We start from the raw sequence: 17,492 nt of genomic DNA, 5'->3' as shown, positions 1-17,492 counted from the left end.
TTTTTATATTATGCTTATTCATGCCACAAAATGTTTATAGTTAATTTAATTTGTAATTGTACATTATTTTGCATAATGTGAACTATAGACTGCTGGTCATTTGATGTAAGAAATGGGCCAGTCCTTTGTGAGAAATAATCAAGTACCTTTCTTCTTGGCTTGACGCATGCTGTTTAAAAGCTGGATTCTTTTGACAAACTCTGTACAAGCAGATGGGTGGTGGTTTGTTAAGCTATTTGGAAAAATTTTCTTCAAGTCCATCTCCCCTGGCCCAAGGAAGGAACATCCATTCATTATCTCTGCCACATTACCTGTGCAACCTAGACTGTGTATTAACGGTTGGGAAAAAGTATATTCCATAAAGAAGACGACTGTAGATTTATACCCCGCAATTCTCTCTGAATCAGAGTCTCAGAGCAGCTTACAATCTCTATCTTCTTCCCTCACAGCAGACACTCTGTAAGGTGGGTGGGGCTGAGAGAGCTCTCACAGCAGCTTCCCTTTCAAGGACAACCTCTGTGAGAGCTATGGCTGATCCAAGACCATTTCAGCAGCTGCAAGTGGAGGAATGGGGAATCAAACCCGGTTCTCCCAGATAAGAGTCTGCACACTTAATCACTACACCAAACAGGCTCTGCAGAGTAAAGAGCCTGCAGAGCAAAGTAATGAAGCAAGATAACAGCACAAGGAAACAGCAAAAGGGTCTCTCACTAGTTCAATAGAAGAAAATTACTTTCCTGATCCCACATCAGTCACTACAGCTTTGAACATGAGCAAATGTGACAACCTGGGCTTTTTTTCTGAAAAAAGGGGAAATGAACGAGAAACACATGGGTGGCCCTCATGAACTTCTAAACATTTTTTGAGGATTTTGTAAACATGAAGAGATTCTGGAACTCTGTTCCACCACATTCCCCCAGGAAAAAAGCCCTGGTGACAACATTGAGTGACATGACAATACATGCTTAAAATGCTAGAATTGATTTTTCTAGTTTCAGAAGTGACTCTGCAAATGCCACAGCCTGCTAAAACTGATAACTGTGTACATTGTGGCCTTTTCCATAAAAAAGAATGGTTATTTTCTGCTGATTTTTCAGTGTTCTAAGATTCACACCATGTTACAAAAACTAGAAGTTGAGACTGTTCTTTGTTAAAGCTCTGGCTTTATTTCCCTATGTGCTGAAACAGGGATGCCTTCCCTTCTGCTCCAGTCACCATCTGGAGTTTTCCTGCAATAACAACTGATCTTCGGGCGACAGAGGTCAGTTCACATGGAAAAAATGGCTAATTTGGAATGTGGACACTGTGGCATTATACCCTATTGAAATTAGGGTTGCCATCTCCAGGTTGGGAAACTCCTGGAGATTTGGAGTATGAGGCTGGGGAGGAAGGGACCTCAGTGCAGTGTAGTGCCATAGAGTCAACTCTCCCAAACAGCCATTTCCTCCAAGGAAACTGACCTCTGTAGTCTGGAGATGAGCAGTAATTCTGGGGAGACCCCTAGGTCCCACCTGGAGGTTGGCATCCCTAATTGAAGTACTCTACCTCCAAATCCTGCCCTCCTCAGGCTCCACCCCCAAAATCTTCAGGTATTTCCAAACCCACAGCTGACAACATTACCTTGAAGACGTTTTGAAAACTTCACTTGATTCAAAGTAGCAGGAATGTTTTATGTTGGTGTTTTTAATGGTGTTCATTATCAATGTTTTATACTGTTTAGATTTTTAACAGTGTCACAGGGGGGCTTAGATTGTCATTAGCTAACCAATGAGATATGCCAGAAGGCCACTCACAGTGGTGATTTCTTGCTAGTGAAGAAGGGAGTTTGGCGAAGTCAGGGATGGGTTGCCTCCTTCCCAGCTGTCCTCTACCCCTCCCTTCTAAGTCCCTTCTCCCCAGCTTTCTCCTCACAGTCTGCTGTCTGCACACCACATTTGCTCCTGCATGCTTTGGAGGATTTAGTGTATTTGCTGCAGGATGTTGTGAAATGTAGGACAAGATTGCCTGTTGGGAACAATGGAAGAGGCTTGAAGGCCTATTGGATATAATGGAAGCCAGGAATACCAGTTGACTTGCATCGACTCCATTGAAATACATTGTGGCACAAAAAAAGTTGCAATGAAAATGTGGAATGGATTTGGACGAAGGTCTCTTGGCCCAGATAGACTGCTCTGGGTCTTGAATGATGCCCCCTGGGAGCAGCAGTAGTCTTCTGGCTCTGGAGTAACAATCCCTGGGAGTAGCATGAGTTTTCTGGGACTGGAGTGACAGCCCGCAGAGTGGAATGATGGTCCCTTGGAGTAGAATGTGTGTTCTAGGACTAAAATGAAAGCCCCCAGATTGGAATGATAGTCCCTGGGAGTAGCAGAAGTGTTCTGGGACTAGCATGACAGCCCCCAGGGGTGGAATGACAGCCAAAAGAGTAGCATGAACATTCTGGGACTATAATGACAGCCCCCCAGGAGTAGTAGATATGTTCTGCACCTCAGTGCTCTGTACCTGTAGTCACAAATCTTAGAATGGAATGAAATATCTTACATTGATTTCAATCACAGGGGCTGTGATTCCATTCTGGGATCTGTCATTCCAGGGCCAAAACACTTCTACTTCCAGGGCCAGTCATTCCACTCTGGTACTTGTCATTCCAGCCCAGAGCACTTCCACTACTCCCAGTGGCTGTCATTCTACTCTGGGACCTGGCATGTTTAGTCTGTGGTGGTACAGATCAGTGAAAAGCTGACACAGAGCTGAGTGCTAATTGGTGTAGGTCCAAGATTTATACACAAAAAAGATTAAGGATTTATAAAAAGAAGAAAAGACAGAATTATACACAAAAAAGACTGAGAATTGTCGTTCTTAGGATTACCCAAACCCATTGCATTTTTAGTAGAAAAAGCCCAGCCAGAACCCATTTGCATATTAGGCCACACACCCTGATGTCAGCATTGTTTAATATAGGGCTTTTTCTACAAAAAAGCCCAGCAGAAATTCATTTACATATTAGGCCACACCCCTGGTGCCAAGCCAACTGGAACTGCGTTCCTGCTCAAAAAAAGCCCTGCCCAAACCTGTGATATACATTCTGAGGTAATTTTAAAATGCAGATCTGTTATGAAATCCTGAGGAAATTAATTTTTAAAATAAAATTCAGAATCTAGCCGTGACTTTTAATCTTAATAAATAGGGCATTTGTCTGTTGCTTCTGTTTAATTCGTTTTAATGAACTAAAATGGCCCATGAGATCTAATGTTGATGCTCTTAAGTGTGAACAAAACTTCATGCAATCACATTCTTTTCCATCTTGTAACAAAACACTGTCCAGCAGGGCTTTTTTTGAGCAAGAATGCCCAGGAATGCAGTTCCGTCTGGCTTGGCATCTTGTCTAACATGCAAATTAATTCCTGTCGGGCGTTTTTTGTAGAAGCAGCCCTGTATGAAAGAATGGTGACATCAGGGGGTGTGGCCTCATATTATTATTATTTATTACATTTAGTGAATCGCCCTATCGCTCAGGGTGATGTAAAACAGTAAAAAATACATATATATAAAATCAATTACATTAAAATGAGTTCCTGATGGGCTTTTTCTACAAAAAAAGTTCTGTTGTCCAGTTATTACCAGCCATTGCACATAATATGTAATATATTGAACTTGAAAAGTAATCAGTAAGAGCCACTTGATGAAGAGTTATACCTAGACTTTCAAGGTAGGTTTTAAAAAGTGCATCACTCAGCCTTAATCTAGGCTCTCTGTGTAATCTTAACCAAATCATTACAGCCTTTCTAACCTTTTTTTTTAATCTCAAAATTTTCTTTATTGAAAATTCAAACAGCTTACATAAAAGAATAAAGCTTCAAAATATGATACAACTTAAATTCCATGCATAGATAATAACACAAAAAAATAAAACTAAGTTAAATTAGCAAAATGAATTCTTTAAAAAGGCGACCACTTTTCCATTACAGACTTATATTGAGGTACTGTAATAGCACATGACTGCACCTCATCAGTGATCTTATCAATAGTAAAATAATCCCAAACTTTGAGATACCAAGCCTGAATATTAGGAGACTGCACATCTTTCCATTTTCCAGCGATGACCGCTTTAGCTTCTGTAAGTAAATTCATTATAAGCTCTCTATCTTGTTTTGAGGCTGAACCAGATTCCCATAGATTTAGAAGAATCAAATTTGGAGAAAATGGAATCTTAACACCTGTGATCTTGAAAATTTCCTTAATCACCTGTTTCCCAAAAAATGGTAATCACAGGGCAAGACCACCAAGCATGAAAAAAGTTGCCCTAGAACCACAACCTTTCCAACAATGTGGGGGCAGGTCGTGGATAAGGTGCAAGAGTTGAGCAGGGGTTCAGTACCACCTAGAAATCACCTTATATGTTTGGAGCCTTTCTAACCTACCTCTCAGGGTTCTTTTGAGATATTTGTTTATTTACCCTGTCTTATTCGTACCTTGTCTTTCTTTCTAACAGGGATTCAAAGAGAGAAAGGGGGCCCAGGGCCAACAAAAACCTGGAACCAGCCCTGAATTGTGTAACTAACCTTATGTCCCTTTGATTTAAAGGCAGGCAAGAAATATTGTAAAATAAATAAATAAAATAATGTTGGTACTTACTTAAATGTGTAAAGGATTATTAAAATTTAAGTAAGAGTAGTCATCCATGAAATGAGCTCAAGTTAGATATTTCAGTCCTCAACTAGTATTTGCTCATGGTGCCTGTAAACTTCAGATACAAAAGCAGCTACTTGATAATCCTTGAGTTTTGCTTTAGGGGGATTTATGTTAGGGTGAGGGAGACACATTCATTCTTAAGCTGATCTTCTGATTTGTTCATTACTGGTTCTGTAATGGTCCTTTGGCAAAGGTAATCTTCTGGTTGATTCTGGTTGTTAATATGTAACTTTACCATTGCAACTAATATTTTACCATTAAAATATATATCCATAAAATACCTAGTGCTAAAGATTTATGTAATATGGGTATTTAACATGTATACATTTTAAAATGCTAATTGCTTAAACAATACCTGGTGTATTCCAGCTTTGAATGTGGCTCCCAAATTTCTTTTAAGGTTTTCTTTATGTGTCTAATTTTGATTAATTTATTCATATGTGTAAAGCTCTTCATATATTAGGGCAGGTGTTGTGTATAAGTTCTCTCCAAAAATGACTTGGTGTGCTTGAGCCTTATAAAGGCTGAGTACACTTCAGTTCAGCAGCCTAATAGGCAGATTTCAGAATCTGGAACCTAAACCAGGTTGGCCACAGTAAGTAGTTGAATGGGAGGCCACTAAAGAAAACTGGGGCTGCTATACAGAGGAAGGCAGTGACAAACCATCTCCTCATCTCTTGCCTTGAAAACCCTATGGTCCTGGGGTTGCTACAGGTCAGTTGCAACTTCACAGCACACATTTCAATTTAAGAAGAAATGTGGAGGGAAAGTATTATTGGCTGTTTGTGTAACTGCTGCATTGGCTAGTACTTCTGCTATTGTGCTTACCAGGGCTTTTTTGGTAAGAAAAGCCCAGCAGGAACTCATTTGCATATTAGGCCACACCCTCTGACAGCACTATTGTTTTACACAGGGCTTTTTGTAGAAAAGGCCACAAGGATTCATTTGCATTTTAGGCCACACACCCTGATGTCAAGCCAACCGGAACTGCATTTCTGTGCGTTCCTGCTCAAGAAAAGCCCTGGTGCTTACTAAAAGTGTGTGAAAAAGTTCTCCAGCCATGGGTAGTAGAACAGTAAATTCTACATAACCTTGTGTATGAATGGTTATATATTTAAGACTGTGTCCTTCTGGCTGTTGGGCCTGTAGCGCAAGAAGCAGTCACATGGGAAATGAATCTGAATATTATTACTGTCAAGGCTGACCCTGGTGCAGGTAGATTCAGGTCACTCCCCAGTAACTCACACAAAAATTAAACAAAAAAAGCTTTATTGAAGAATTTCAATATTTTTTTTAAAAGCAAGGCATATAGTTCATTGGAGTCATAATTTATTTAAAATAACAAAGGCCTTTTATGCAGGGACAGTTTACTGCAGAGAATCCCAGCAGTCGAGTCTTTTAAGCCTGATTTTGGATTTGTGTGCCTGCCATATGCACCATTCTTTTTTCTCCAGTATATTATGTGCATTATTCTACAGCTGCAACCCAAATAGCAGTTTTTCTTAAGTGGAGTGGGAACATTGCTTGTGACTTGTGAGGAGTGAGGTCGAAAGGTTTTTTAAAATTTAAAACAATGAGGTGTCATTTAATGTTAGGCTTCCAGAGACTGCCGAAAGTGTTCCCCCCCCCCCAAAAAAAATTGTTCACTAAAACATTAAAGGGAAAAATGTTTTCGAAGCTTTTCCATACCATTACATCTAATGTCAATTTCTTTCCTCGCTGACGATCCCCTCCCTCTTTCAAACAAGTATTTTATTTAAAAGCAGCTGGTTGGGTTCAGAGCAGTTTAGATATGCTTCTGGAAGTTACAGATGCTTCTGTTTCAAAATGGCACTATGTTGCTTAGACAAAATTTCAACTTTGTCCATCCCCATTCTGCTGCTCATTCCCCTGTGTCTGCCACCATCAGCTCCTGCCACCAACTCAAGAGGCTGCTTAGGCACCAGTGCCACCACCCCATGCCCCAGGTAGCTATCATCGCCATGCCTGGTGTAGTGGTGATGGGAGGAATGGTAGGACCTGTCAAGAGCCCATTGAGAGTGCCTGAGGCGGAGGGCCCAGGCAGGCAGCAGATGTAGTGCTGCTGCCAGGCTCCTCTTGGAGGAACTGGCACTCCTTACCATAGAAGCATGGGTAGAAGTGTGGGATGATAGCCACTGCAGCAGCAGCAGGAGCAAGGTTGCCTCAGGAGGCACAGATGTTGCCAGCCTTGGCACCATGGGGGAGGCAAGGCGGGAAGCAGGAGCAGCCACTGCTACTGGTTTCACAGCCTGAGGGCTGCCAACAGAGGGAAGGGAGAGGGAGAAGGAAAGAAGAGGGCACTTCTTTCAAGGGGAGGTCAAGCAAGCCTACCAAGGAAGGTGAAGTAGGAGGGGGGAATCCTTGGCCAGGCTGCTCAATGGTCCCAGCATAAAAAGGTTTTATTTTTTTAAAGTGGCATGAGTCTAGTGAAAGGAGTGTTTCACTGGACTCAGATCACTGGAGGGGGAAAAAGCCTCTTTGCAAGCTCTGAAAGGGAGAGGGAGGGAAATGAGCCTGTCAGGGGAGGGCGGGATATAAATCTGATAGATAAATAAATAAATAAATAAAGATAACATAGACCTCGATGTGGGTAGGGAGCGACTGACCTTCCAGGACCAGCAAATGGGGGGTGGGGCAGAAATCCAAGGGAATATGTATGCTTTGAATTAACTTCCACCCAGAAAGTGAGGCAAGGGGGAGAAATGGCACAAAAGCACTCTTAGAAAAGTCAGGGAAACAGCAACCAGAAAGCAAACTGAGTGCTGAAGGGGGAGGGAACAATGCACCTGTGCGTAAAAGACCAAAGACTAAGCTGCTTCCTTATCCTAAATGCAATAATGCTGGTTGCTACAGCTGAAGCGTGATATTCCAGAGCTCACACAGAGTATCTTCAAGCAACAAGAGTGATGGGTGGAGAAAAGGGGATTGGAAGAGGAAATGTTCTCTCTCTGCTACAGTGTATAATACAGATATTACTGTTTTAACATCTTGACTTTCCCAATGAATCACAGGGCTGTCTTCATGGAACTTTCTGGAGCGAGAGTGAGCTCCCCCATACCATATTCACAGCTGAACCACTGTGTGAGCTAATTAACAGGCTCTTGAGATTATCTGGGCAAGCAACCATGGGGAGGGGGAGTGGACTAATACCTACAAGCAGTCAGAGTGTCAGAAGATGAAAGTTTTTCTGGAATTTTCCTGTTAGATGGCTTCTCTCTTGACAGATACCATCTAGTACAAAATAATATCATGGTTCTAAGTTGCTTTTTGGTCTGCCTTTCTTTTTCTCTCCCAGGATGAACGTGAAGCCCGAGAGAATGTGAAGAGAGAACAGGATGAAGCTTATCGAATCTCACTTGAAGCTGACAGAGCAAAGGTGTGTACAGTACTATGTCTGTGTAGTATTCAAGATACTATTCATGCCTCCTGCAAAGAGTAGTAATATGCAGTAGAGTGTACGGTTGCATGGAACCAGCATTCTCTAGAACTGACTTACAAATGAGGTTTTATTTCAGCTATGAAAGTTGCTAACAGACCCAACACAAGAGACAGTCTTTTCCAAGGTTTCAGCAGAAATTGAACTCTTGCAAATCTACCTTATTTATATACTAGTCATATATTGGCTTTGAACAGAGCTTTTCCATGGGCAGAAAGGTGCCTGCCTGTGAAATGTGACATACCAGTCCCTATACAGGAGCAGCATTTCAGAGGGCAGTTTAGCTGCAGTGGTGGAAGTTGTGCTCTACCTGTGGATATTCTTCTGCCCATGTAAAAGCTCCAGGGGATCTGAGCCATTGTCCATAATCTTGTTTCATGTCTTCATGACAATAAATTGCTTTTCAAACCTCCATGTTTGCTGTAAAATAATAAATAAAGTGTTGTTCTTTTCAGACCAGGCTATATAACATGATGTGTCTTGCCCAGAGCTCTGCATCTAAAGTGATTTGAGAGTTAATAAAACTATAGGCCAGCAAAAAGGGAAGACTTCTAGCTCAGCCTGCTCTTTGACATACTACTTTTGCATATACAAAGGAAGTTTAGACATATACTTAAACAAGTAATCCACCAAGCGCATTCGAAAGGTGATACAGGGTACAGTACAGGGGTACTCCAGAACACCTCTTTATCTTTGGAGGTCCAGGTTGCCGCGACTGCAAGGGCCACCTTCTTCCATTTGCGGCAGGCTCGGCAGTTGGTCCCTTACCATACCTCCCATGATCTGGCCACAGTGATTCATGCAACGGTCACTTCCAGATTAGAATATTGTAACTTTCTCTACGTGGGACTACCCTTGATCAGAAACTCCAGCAGGAGCAGAAAGCAGCAGCCCAGCTATTAGCATTAAGGTGTATAAGGGCATGGATGCACCCGGTGCTGTGCGAACTTCACTGGCTACCTCTTGAGTACCAGATCCATTTCAAAGTGTTAGTTCTCACCTTTAAGGCCCTTTACGGCCAGGGACCTGCATATCTACGGGACTGCCTCTCCCCATATGAGCTTCCCCAGGTTTTAAGGTCTGCTTCACAACATCTTCTTGTGGTCCCTGGACCTAACAACGCCTGACTGGCTTCAACAAGGGCCAGGGCCTTTTCAGTCCGGGTCCCTACCTGGTAGAATGAGCTCCCATTGGAGATTCGAGCCCTGCAAGACCAGTCAAAGTTCCTCAGGGCTTTCATGACAGAGCTCTTCCACCAGGCTTTTAACTGATCCAGCAGGCATCCCTTTGAATGTCATCACTTCCCTCCACCATTTTATACTCATGGTGCTTATATAGAGTTGACAGTAATTGGCCATACATGCTGTTAGATGTTTGCCGCTTATGCCTGAAATAGTGCCTATTTTTCTGTATATGCTGTTCTGGTTTACTAAAACTGTTATACGATGTTTTAATTTTGATGTCTGTTTTTACTGTTGTAAGGCGCCCTGAGCCCGCCTGTGGGATAGGGCAGGGTATAAATAAAAAAAATTAAATTATTGTGCACATTTAACTGTAAGTTCCACTGAATGCTGATCTGCTTCCAAGTATATATTCATAGGATTGTATAGATAGTATTGTGAGCTGTTTCATATGCCTGCATTAAAATTTGATTGCGCTCCAAGTCCCATAACTGACAAGAATATTACTTAAATAGTGTCTTAAATACTACACACATATATGTATACACACACACATACACAGAGAGAGAGAGACTGAGATCTTGGGTCAGCCACAAGTTCTCAGTAGAGCTGTTACCTCAAGAGCAGTTCTCTGAGAGCTTTCTCACCCCCACCTACCTCACAGGGTGTCTCTTGTGGGGAGAAAAAAGGAAAATAGATTGTAAGCCGCTCTGAGACTCCAAGTGAAGGGCAAGGTATCAATTCAATCTTCTCCTCTTCTTCCTTATCTATTCACTACTATAAACAGGAAGAAATTATCTGATCTATTCACAACTGAAACTGGAGATTAAGAAATAACCAATAGCTGTTGTAGAGTCTTCTTATATTAGTACTTGTATTTGGTAAATTCTTTTGGGGGGGAGAGGAAGGATTATATCATATTACTGTGTTTGCCTTTTCCCCATCTTGTCCTGGTTTGCAAATAAGTTTAAAAGAAGAGCTGCTTGCTACTTAAGAAAGACACATTTGGAAAAACATGGGGAGCTTATTATCTAAGTGCTCAGTAGCAAGGAAAATGAGGACCATCAGAAAATGGGAATGATAAATCTTGTCTGACTTTTATTTTCTGTAGAGGGAAGCACAAGAAAGAGAAATAGCAGAGCAGTTTCGTTTAGAACAGATTAGGAAAGAACAAGAGGAAGAACGCGAGGTGAGATAATTTTTGGTTCAATTGTATGTACAAAGAATGAACTTGAAGTGTGAAAAATAAAAGGAAAATTAAGAATTCATATTTCTGTTGGGAAGTACCCTTGTAGTACAAAAAAACTGTAATAGGATCTCCAAGGTCATTTTTTACTATGGTGGAAGAAGCAGGAGTTGACAGAGCAGACTAAGGAGTGTACAAATGTGAAACCCTACCAACCCAGTTTCAATATTAGGAGCAAAATATCTTCCATAAAAGCTCTTATTCTGTATATTACTTCTGTGTACCACTTTTCCTTCTTTCTTGTTATCCTACATTATTAATTCCTTTAATAAACTTATTTATTAATTTACTATGAATAATTTAAAATATTATTATTAATAATAGTATGATTATTTAAATTCTGCCCTTTTACCTCAAATCAAGGTACCTAAGATAGTTAACACTCCAAAGTACAAAATACAATAATAAATTCAGTAAAATTTCAAATAAGCAACCAGTATTTTAAGTAATATTTAAATAAGGCCGATTATCTCAGATTGAAGATACACATCTTAAACTATGAGCCTCTCTAAATGCTCATTCACCACAACCATACTATATAACCTAGTTCCTTCCTGAGATTAAGTTTGGAGGAACCAATTCTTCTGTTTGTTTGTTTAATCAGAGGGGAAGCTAAATTTTCACAATGCTAATTAGCCAGGCCTTTTTGCCAATCGCAAAACTACTCCAAGTTGCTAACTTCCACTTCAATATTTAAAAAATCTAATATAAAGGCAACTTTAACTTTAAATCTGTTCTCCAAGCCTCTCATGGCGATTGGCTTGGCTTGGAGAAGTGATTTAAAGAGATAAATGCCTTCTCCAAGCCAGCCGACAGGGCAGTGGGAGCTTCAAGAGCCACGCAATATGTGTGAAAGGGCCACATGTGGCTCCCATCCCAAGTCACAGTTTGGTCATCCTAAAGCACAGATCTACACTTTAAAACTTATGTACAACCATTCTAGCTGCATAAGCCTGGGCATCAGGATTCTGCCCCAACAGCAATATCTTGAGATATCAGCCCTTGATGGATTGTTTTCTTTTATATCTGGCCTTTCTTTCACCACAGAGCTCAGCAGTATCCAGAGTATCCCACAGGAGATCTTCATCCAGGCACTGACTATACCCCAGCCTTCTTTCTATCTCCCACTCCCTCCCCTATCAATTTGCTTTCTTTCCATCTTTCTCTCTTCCTTTCTTCCCTCCTTGTTTGTTTTCTTTGTTTCTCTTTCTTTCTTTCTCAAGGGGGATGAGGGCTATCCAGTGTATTGCACTAAGTGTCACATGTATGACTATCCACCCACTGGACAGAAGTCTTGGGTGTGTGCTCGATACAAGGAGCTCCTGGTCCTCAGGGAACAAGTTCTCTTACAGAACCCATGCTGAGTCTTCCTCAAGTCTTCTTGAGATATTGCACCCTTGAGGCCGAGGTGGCTGACCTGGAGAAGCAGAGACAGTCAGACAAGCACTTGGAGAAGACTCTTGGGGATGTGTTAGATGTGTTCCACTCTGAAAATGGTAGACCTGCTGCTGCCAGGGAGCATGGGTCAAGAGGGAACAGGGCACCGTGCTGAGGATAAGGGGAATGTGCTCTCAGAAGGAACCTCTTCTTCAGTAGGTGAATGGGTATCTTTTGTACCAAGGAACCATCCCTGGGCAGGGAGGCAGGGGGGCTCTTGTCTCACTTACCTGTTGGAGTTCTTTGAGGGGATGAACAAACATGTGGACAATAGATGTTGTTTATCTTGACTTCCAGAAAGCTTTTGATAAAGTCCCTCATCAAAGGCTCCTTAGTAAGCTCAAGAGTCATATGTAAAAAGACAAGTCCTCTTGTGGATCAAAAACTGACTAGGAAACAGAGAGTGAGTATAAATGAGCAATTTTCTCAGTGGAGGGTGGTAAGCAGTGGGGTGCCGCAGGGCTCAGTACTGGGTCCGATGCTTTTTAACTTGTTCATTACTGATTTGGAGTTGGGAGTAAGCAGTGAAGTGGTTAAGTTTGCGAATGACACTAAATTGTTCAGGGTGGTGAGAACCAGAGAGGATTGTGAGGCACTCCAAAGGGATCTGTTGAGGCTGGGTGAGTGGACATCAACATGGCAAATGAGGTTCAATGTAGCCAAGTGCAAGGTAATGCACATTGGAGCGAAAAATCATATATGAACATATATGAAGCTGCCTTATACTGAATCAGACCCTCGGTCCATCAAAGTCAGTATTGTCTACTCAGACTGGCAGCAGCTCTCCAGGATCTCAAGCTGAGGTTTTTTATGCCTCTTTGCCTGGACCCTTTTTAGTTGGAAATGCCAGGGATTGAACTTGGGAACCTTCTGCTTACCAAGCAGATGCTCTACCACTAAGCCACCATCCCTCCTAAATATAAATACAAGTTGATGGGGTGTGAACTGGAGGAGACTGACCGAGAGAGATCTTGGGGTCATGGTAGATAACTCACTGAAAATGTCGAGACAATGTGCGACTGCAATAAAAAAGGCCAACACTGTGTTGGGAATTATTAGGAAGGGAACTGAAAACAAATCAGCCAGTATCATAATGTCCCTGTATAAATCGATGGAGTGGCCTCATTTCGAGAACTGTGTACAATTCTGGTCACCACACCTCAAAAAAGATATTATAGCACTGGAAAAAGTCCAGAAGAGGGCAACTAGAATGATTAAAGAGTTGGGACACTTTCCCTATAAAGAAAGGCTAAAGTGCTTGGGTGTCATGGGTGCTGGGGACCCGGCAGAAGAAGCTGAGCCTGCAGAAGAAACTGTGCCCCTGCCACCTGCACCAGTGCCCCTGCCTCCTGCTGGAGAAGATCCAAGCCCCCCTGCCTCGCCCTCTTGGGTGGCTCGTGTGCGTGACCGCCTTCATCAGGACCTCAGGGATCGGAGGAAGGCGGCACGCTCACGAGCAAGACGCTCCCTGAGCCCTGAGTTTTGAAAGGATTCTGGCCCTTCTGGAGTGAGGATGCTTGAGTCTCAGCAGGATCCTGGCTGCCTCTCTGAGCCAGCAATTAGCCCAAATGGGCAACAGCCAGCAGAGGGCTATACAGCTGTGGGCTTTGGGAGGAGGCTTTGTGGAAGCAACTAGTCACTTACCTGATGTTCTAGCATCCACTTCGGCTTTTGACTTTGGCTTCTGGACTCCCTGACTTTGGCTTTGACTTCTGGACCCCCTGACTTCGGCTTCTGAACCTCTGGCCTGCGATACCTGGCCTGTGATTTGGTTTTGGCGCCTTGGACCCTCTTTGCTCACCGGCTACAGACCCTGGACTGCCCCTGGACTTTGCCTGACCCGGCCCCAGCCCGTGACAGATTGCTTCCACCAACACAAACACCCATTCCACAGGATGGATGCTGAAGCAAGTGGAACCGCAGGACTACTGGCTACGCTCCAAGCCAGGTACAGCAGCTGACACAGGCAGTAGTGCACTTGCAGCAACAACCTGCAGCCAGTGCTCCAGCCAAGTGCCAATTCCCCCACCTGACAGATTTGGGGGTGCCGTGGAAGAATTTCCTGCTTTCCTAGCGCAGTGTTGGCTGTACTTCGAATTAAGAGCACGGGACTTCCCCAATGACAAAACAAAGGTATGTTTCATCATCAGTCTGTTAAAGGGGCAGGCGGCCAAATGGGCCACACCCTTGCTGGTTGCGTCCTCTCCCCTACTGACTGATTACCAGGGGTTTGAGGCCCACCTGTCTGCTGCCTTCTCAAACCCAGTCCAAGCAGCCACAGCCAACCGGAAAATCAGGGCGCTGAAACAAGGCAAATCCTCGGTGGCTCAGTATGCCACCGAATTCAAGCTCCTGGCCCAAGACTTGGCGTGGAATGAGGCTGCCCAGATGGACCAGTTTACCAAGGGGTTGGCAGAGGAAGTCCTGGATGAACTGGCCAGGGTGGAGCAGCCACCCACGCTCCAAGGACTTATCACCCTCTGCCTCCGCATCGATGGCCGCCTGGAAAGTCGCCGCCAAGCCAAGACCAGAGGGCGCCAGCTCCCTGCGCCGTGCCACTTGGCTTCTCTCCCATCCCCAGCTAGTACCAGAGACGAGGGTGAGCCTATGCAGCTTGGAGCTGCTCGACCCGCCTGACTCCAGAAGAAAAGGCCAGACGCCGCACGCAGAATCTGTGCCTCTACTGCGGCACGGCAGGCCACTATGCCTCTGGCTGCCCTGCTAAGCGTCGGATACCCGGACCTTCATTGTCACCGCCGCCAAAAGGTCAGCCCCAGGCGTAAGTGGACCCTCCAGCCTGGGGCGACTAGCTGGGGCCTCCGAACAGCAGGCTGATACCCCGGGCCCGTTCCTGCTACCAGTCAAACTCCATCTGCCCGATGGACGCTGGCTGTTCGTGTATGCCATGCTGGACTCGGGAGCGGCCCACTGTTTTGTAGATGTCGCCTTTGTAAAGCAGCACCAGATCCCAGTGCAGACAAAAGAGATTCCGACGTTGGTGGAGGCTATTGACGGGCGCCTCCTCTGTTCTGGCCCCGTCACCCAGGAGACCTGTCCCATCACCTTCCACGTCCAGCAGCACCAAGAACAGCTGCAGTTTGATGTCGCCCTCATGCCTCGCTTCCCGCTGATTCTAGGCCTTTCCTGGCTGAAGCTGCACAACCCCATCGTGGATTGGGCCCAGCAGGAACTACGCTTCCGAGACCCATGCCCCCATCTGACTCCTCCCACCACTCTAGCAGCCAGCATCCCGAGTGGTGGTCCTCGGCTCCCTCAGAAGTATGCGGATTTCGCCGATGTCTTTGAAGAGACAGGAGCTAATCAGCTTCCCCCTCACCGGCCCTATGACTGTGCCATTGATTTGGTACCTGGGGCACCACTCCCGGTGGGGCGTCTGTACCCAATGTCGGAGCCTGAGTTAGCAGCTCTGCGAGACTTCCTGGACAAGAACCTGAAACGCGGATTCATCCGACCCTCAACCTCTCCCCTGTCTGCTCCAGTCCTCTTCGTGAAGAAGAAAAGTGGGGAGCTCCGGCTGTGCAATGACTACCGGGCCCTGAACAAGATCACCATCCGCGACCGGTACCCTCTACCACCGATCCCTGAACTCTTGGATCGCTTAAAGGGGGCCCACATCTACACCAAGCTGGACCTCCGTGGAGCGTACAATTTGGTGCGCATACGGCCCGGAGACGAATGGAAGACCGCGTTTGGGACCCGATACGGGCAGTACGAGCACCTGGTGATGCCCTTCAGATTGACCAACGCCCCCGCTGTCTTCCAGAGGTTCATGAATGACATATTCCGGGACCTGCTCGACCGCTTCGCGATCATATACCTGGATGACATCCTAATTTACTCCCGCAATCCTGCCCAGCACGTCTGCCAAGTCCTGCAGCGCCTACGAGCCCATGGCCTCTACGCCAAGCTGGAGAAGTGCGACTTTGACCTGCGCTCCGTCGAGTTCCTTGGTCACATTGTGTCACCGCAGGGAATCCTCATGGACCCGAAAAAAGTGGAAGCGGTCCTGACCTGGCAGGCTCCTCAGAATCGCAAAGACCTGCAGCGGTTCCTTGGTTTTGCCAACTACTATCGGCAATTCATCCCGGCCTATGCATCCCTGACCACACCCCTGACTCAACTACTCCGCCCCAAAGATCCCTTCCGCTGGTCCCCAGAGGCCGATAACGCCTTCTCCACCCTGAAGACCCGCTTTGCCACCGGGCCACTCCTGAGATACCCCGACCCCCAGCTTCCCTTTACGGTGGAAGCTGATGCCTCCAACGTGGCCCTGGGAGCAGTGCTGTCCCAGCACGAGGAGCCGTCCCAGCCACTCCAGCCCTGTGCTTATTACTCGCGCCAGCTCACTGCTGCAGAGAGGAACTATACCATCTGGGAGAGGGAGTTGCTCGCGATCAAGGAGGCTTTTGAGGTTTGGAGACATTACCTCGAAGGGGCTCGCCACCCTGTTCAAGTGCTCACCAACCACTGGAACTTGGAGCACCTCCAGACCACCCGCCATCTCAACCAGCGCCAGATCCCGTGGTCCCTGTTCTTCTTCCTCTTCGACTTCCGGGTCTCTTACATCCCCCATACCCAGAACCGGAAAGCAGATGCGCTTTCCCGGAAACCGGAATACGCCCCTGCTTCAACTGAGACCGCGCCCGCTGCTCCCATCCTGCCGCCCTCAGTGTTTGCAGCCACCTCAACTTCACTAGCACTCGTGGAGGACATTCGGGCTAGCCAGGCCAATGATCCCTGGGTCCAGCAACACCTCCAGGCACTCCAAGATGACTCAACAGGCGAGTTCACGACTCGAGACGGCCTCTTGCTACACCGCGAATGCCTCTATGTGCCGCCCTGGCCCTTGCAGGCAGAAGTGCTACGCCTGACCCACGACTCGTTACCTGCCGGGCACTTTGGACAGCATAAGACCACCCACTTGCTGACAAGGGAATTCTGGTGGCCACGAGTTTGCTCTGATGTTGCCCGTTATGTCAACTCCTGTGACGTCTGCCGACGGGCCAAAGACATCCCAGCCAAACCCTCAGGGTTGCTACAGCCCTTGCCCACATCCTCAGGACCCTGGGATACCATCTCGATGGACTTCATCACAGAACTTCCGCGATCCAAGGGTCAGACTTGTATCTTGGTGGTCGTCGACCTATTTACCAAGATGGCCCACTTCATTCTGTGCCCGAAACTTCCCACAGCTCAGGAGATGGCCCAGCTCTACCTGCAACACATCTTTCGTCTGCACGGACTCCCAGCCCACCTGATCTCAGATCAGGGCCCCCAGTTCTCCTCTCGGTTCTGGCAAGCCCTCCATTCCAGCCTGGGTACTCGAGTGCACCTGTCCTCAGCCTACCACCCACAGACAGATGGTCAGACAGAGCGCACCAATGCCACGCTAGAGCAATATCTCCGCTGTTACACCTGTTACCAGCAGGATGATTGGACCACTCTGTTGCCCCTAGCGGAG

General features: G+C 45.7%; 1 protein-coding gene across 1 annotated transcript in view; it reads left to right on the top strand.

Moving 5' to 3' along the window:
• The window catches only part of FAF1 (Fas associated factor 1), a 494,563-nt gene that overhangs the window by 413,735 nt on the left and 63,336 nt on the right, over nucleotides 1–17,492 (top strand). Inside the window, exons 16-17 of the mRNA XM_060231799.1 lie at nucleotides 8,006–8,086; nucleotides 10,439–10,516. Coding sequence (XP_060087782.1) covers nucleotides 8,006–8,086; nucleotides 10,439–10,516 — 159 coding nt within the window. The remainder of the gene's footprint in view (nucleotides 1–8,005; nucleotides 8,087–10,438; nucleotides 10,517–17,492) is intronic.

Source organism: Heteronotia binoei, chromosome 2 (assembly GCF_032191835.1).
Source record: "Heteronotia binoei isolate CCM8104 ecotype False Entrance Well chromosome 2, APGP_CSIRO_Hbin_v1, whole genome shotgun sequence".
Classification (NCBI taxonomy): Eukaryota; Metazoa; Chordata; class Lepidosauria; order Squamata; family Gekkonidae; genus Heteronotia; species Heteronotia binoei.
The sequence above is the reverse complement of the archived record's forward strand: the minus strand, read 5'-3'. Positions and strand labels throughout refer to the sequence as shown.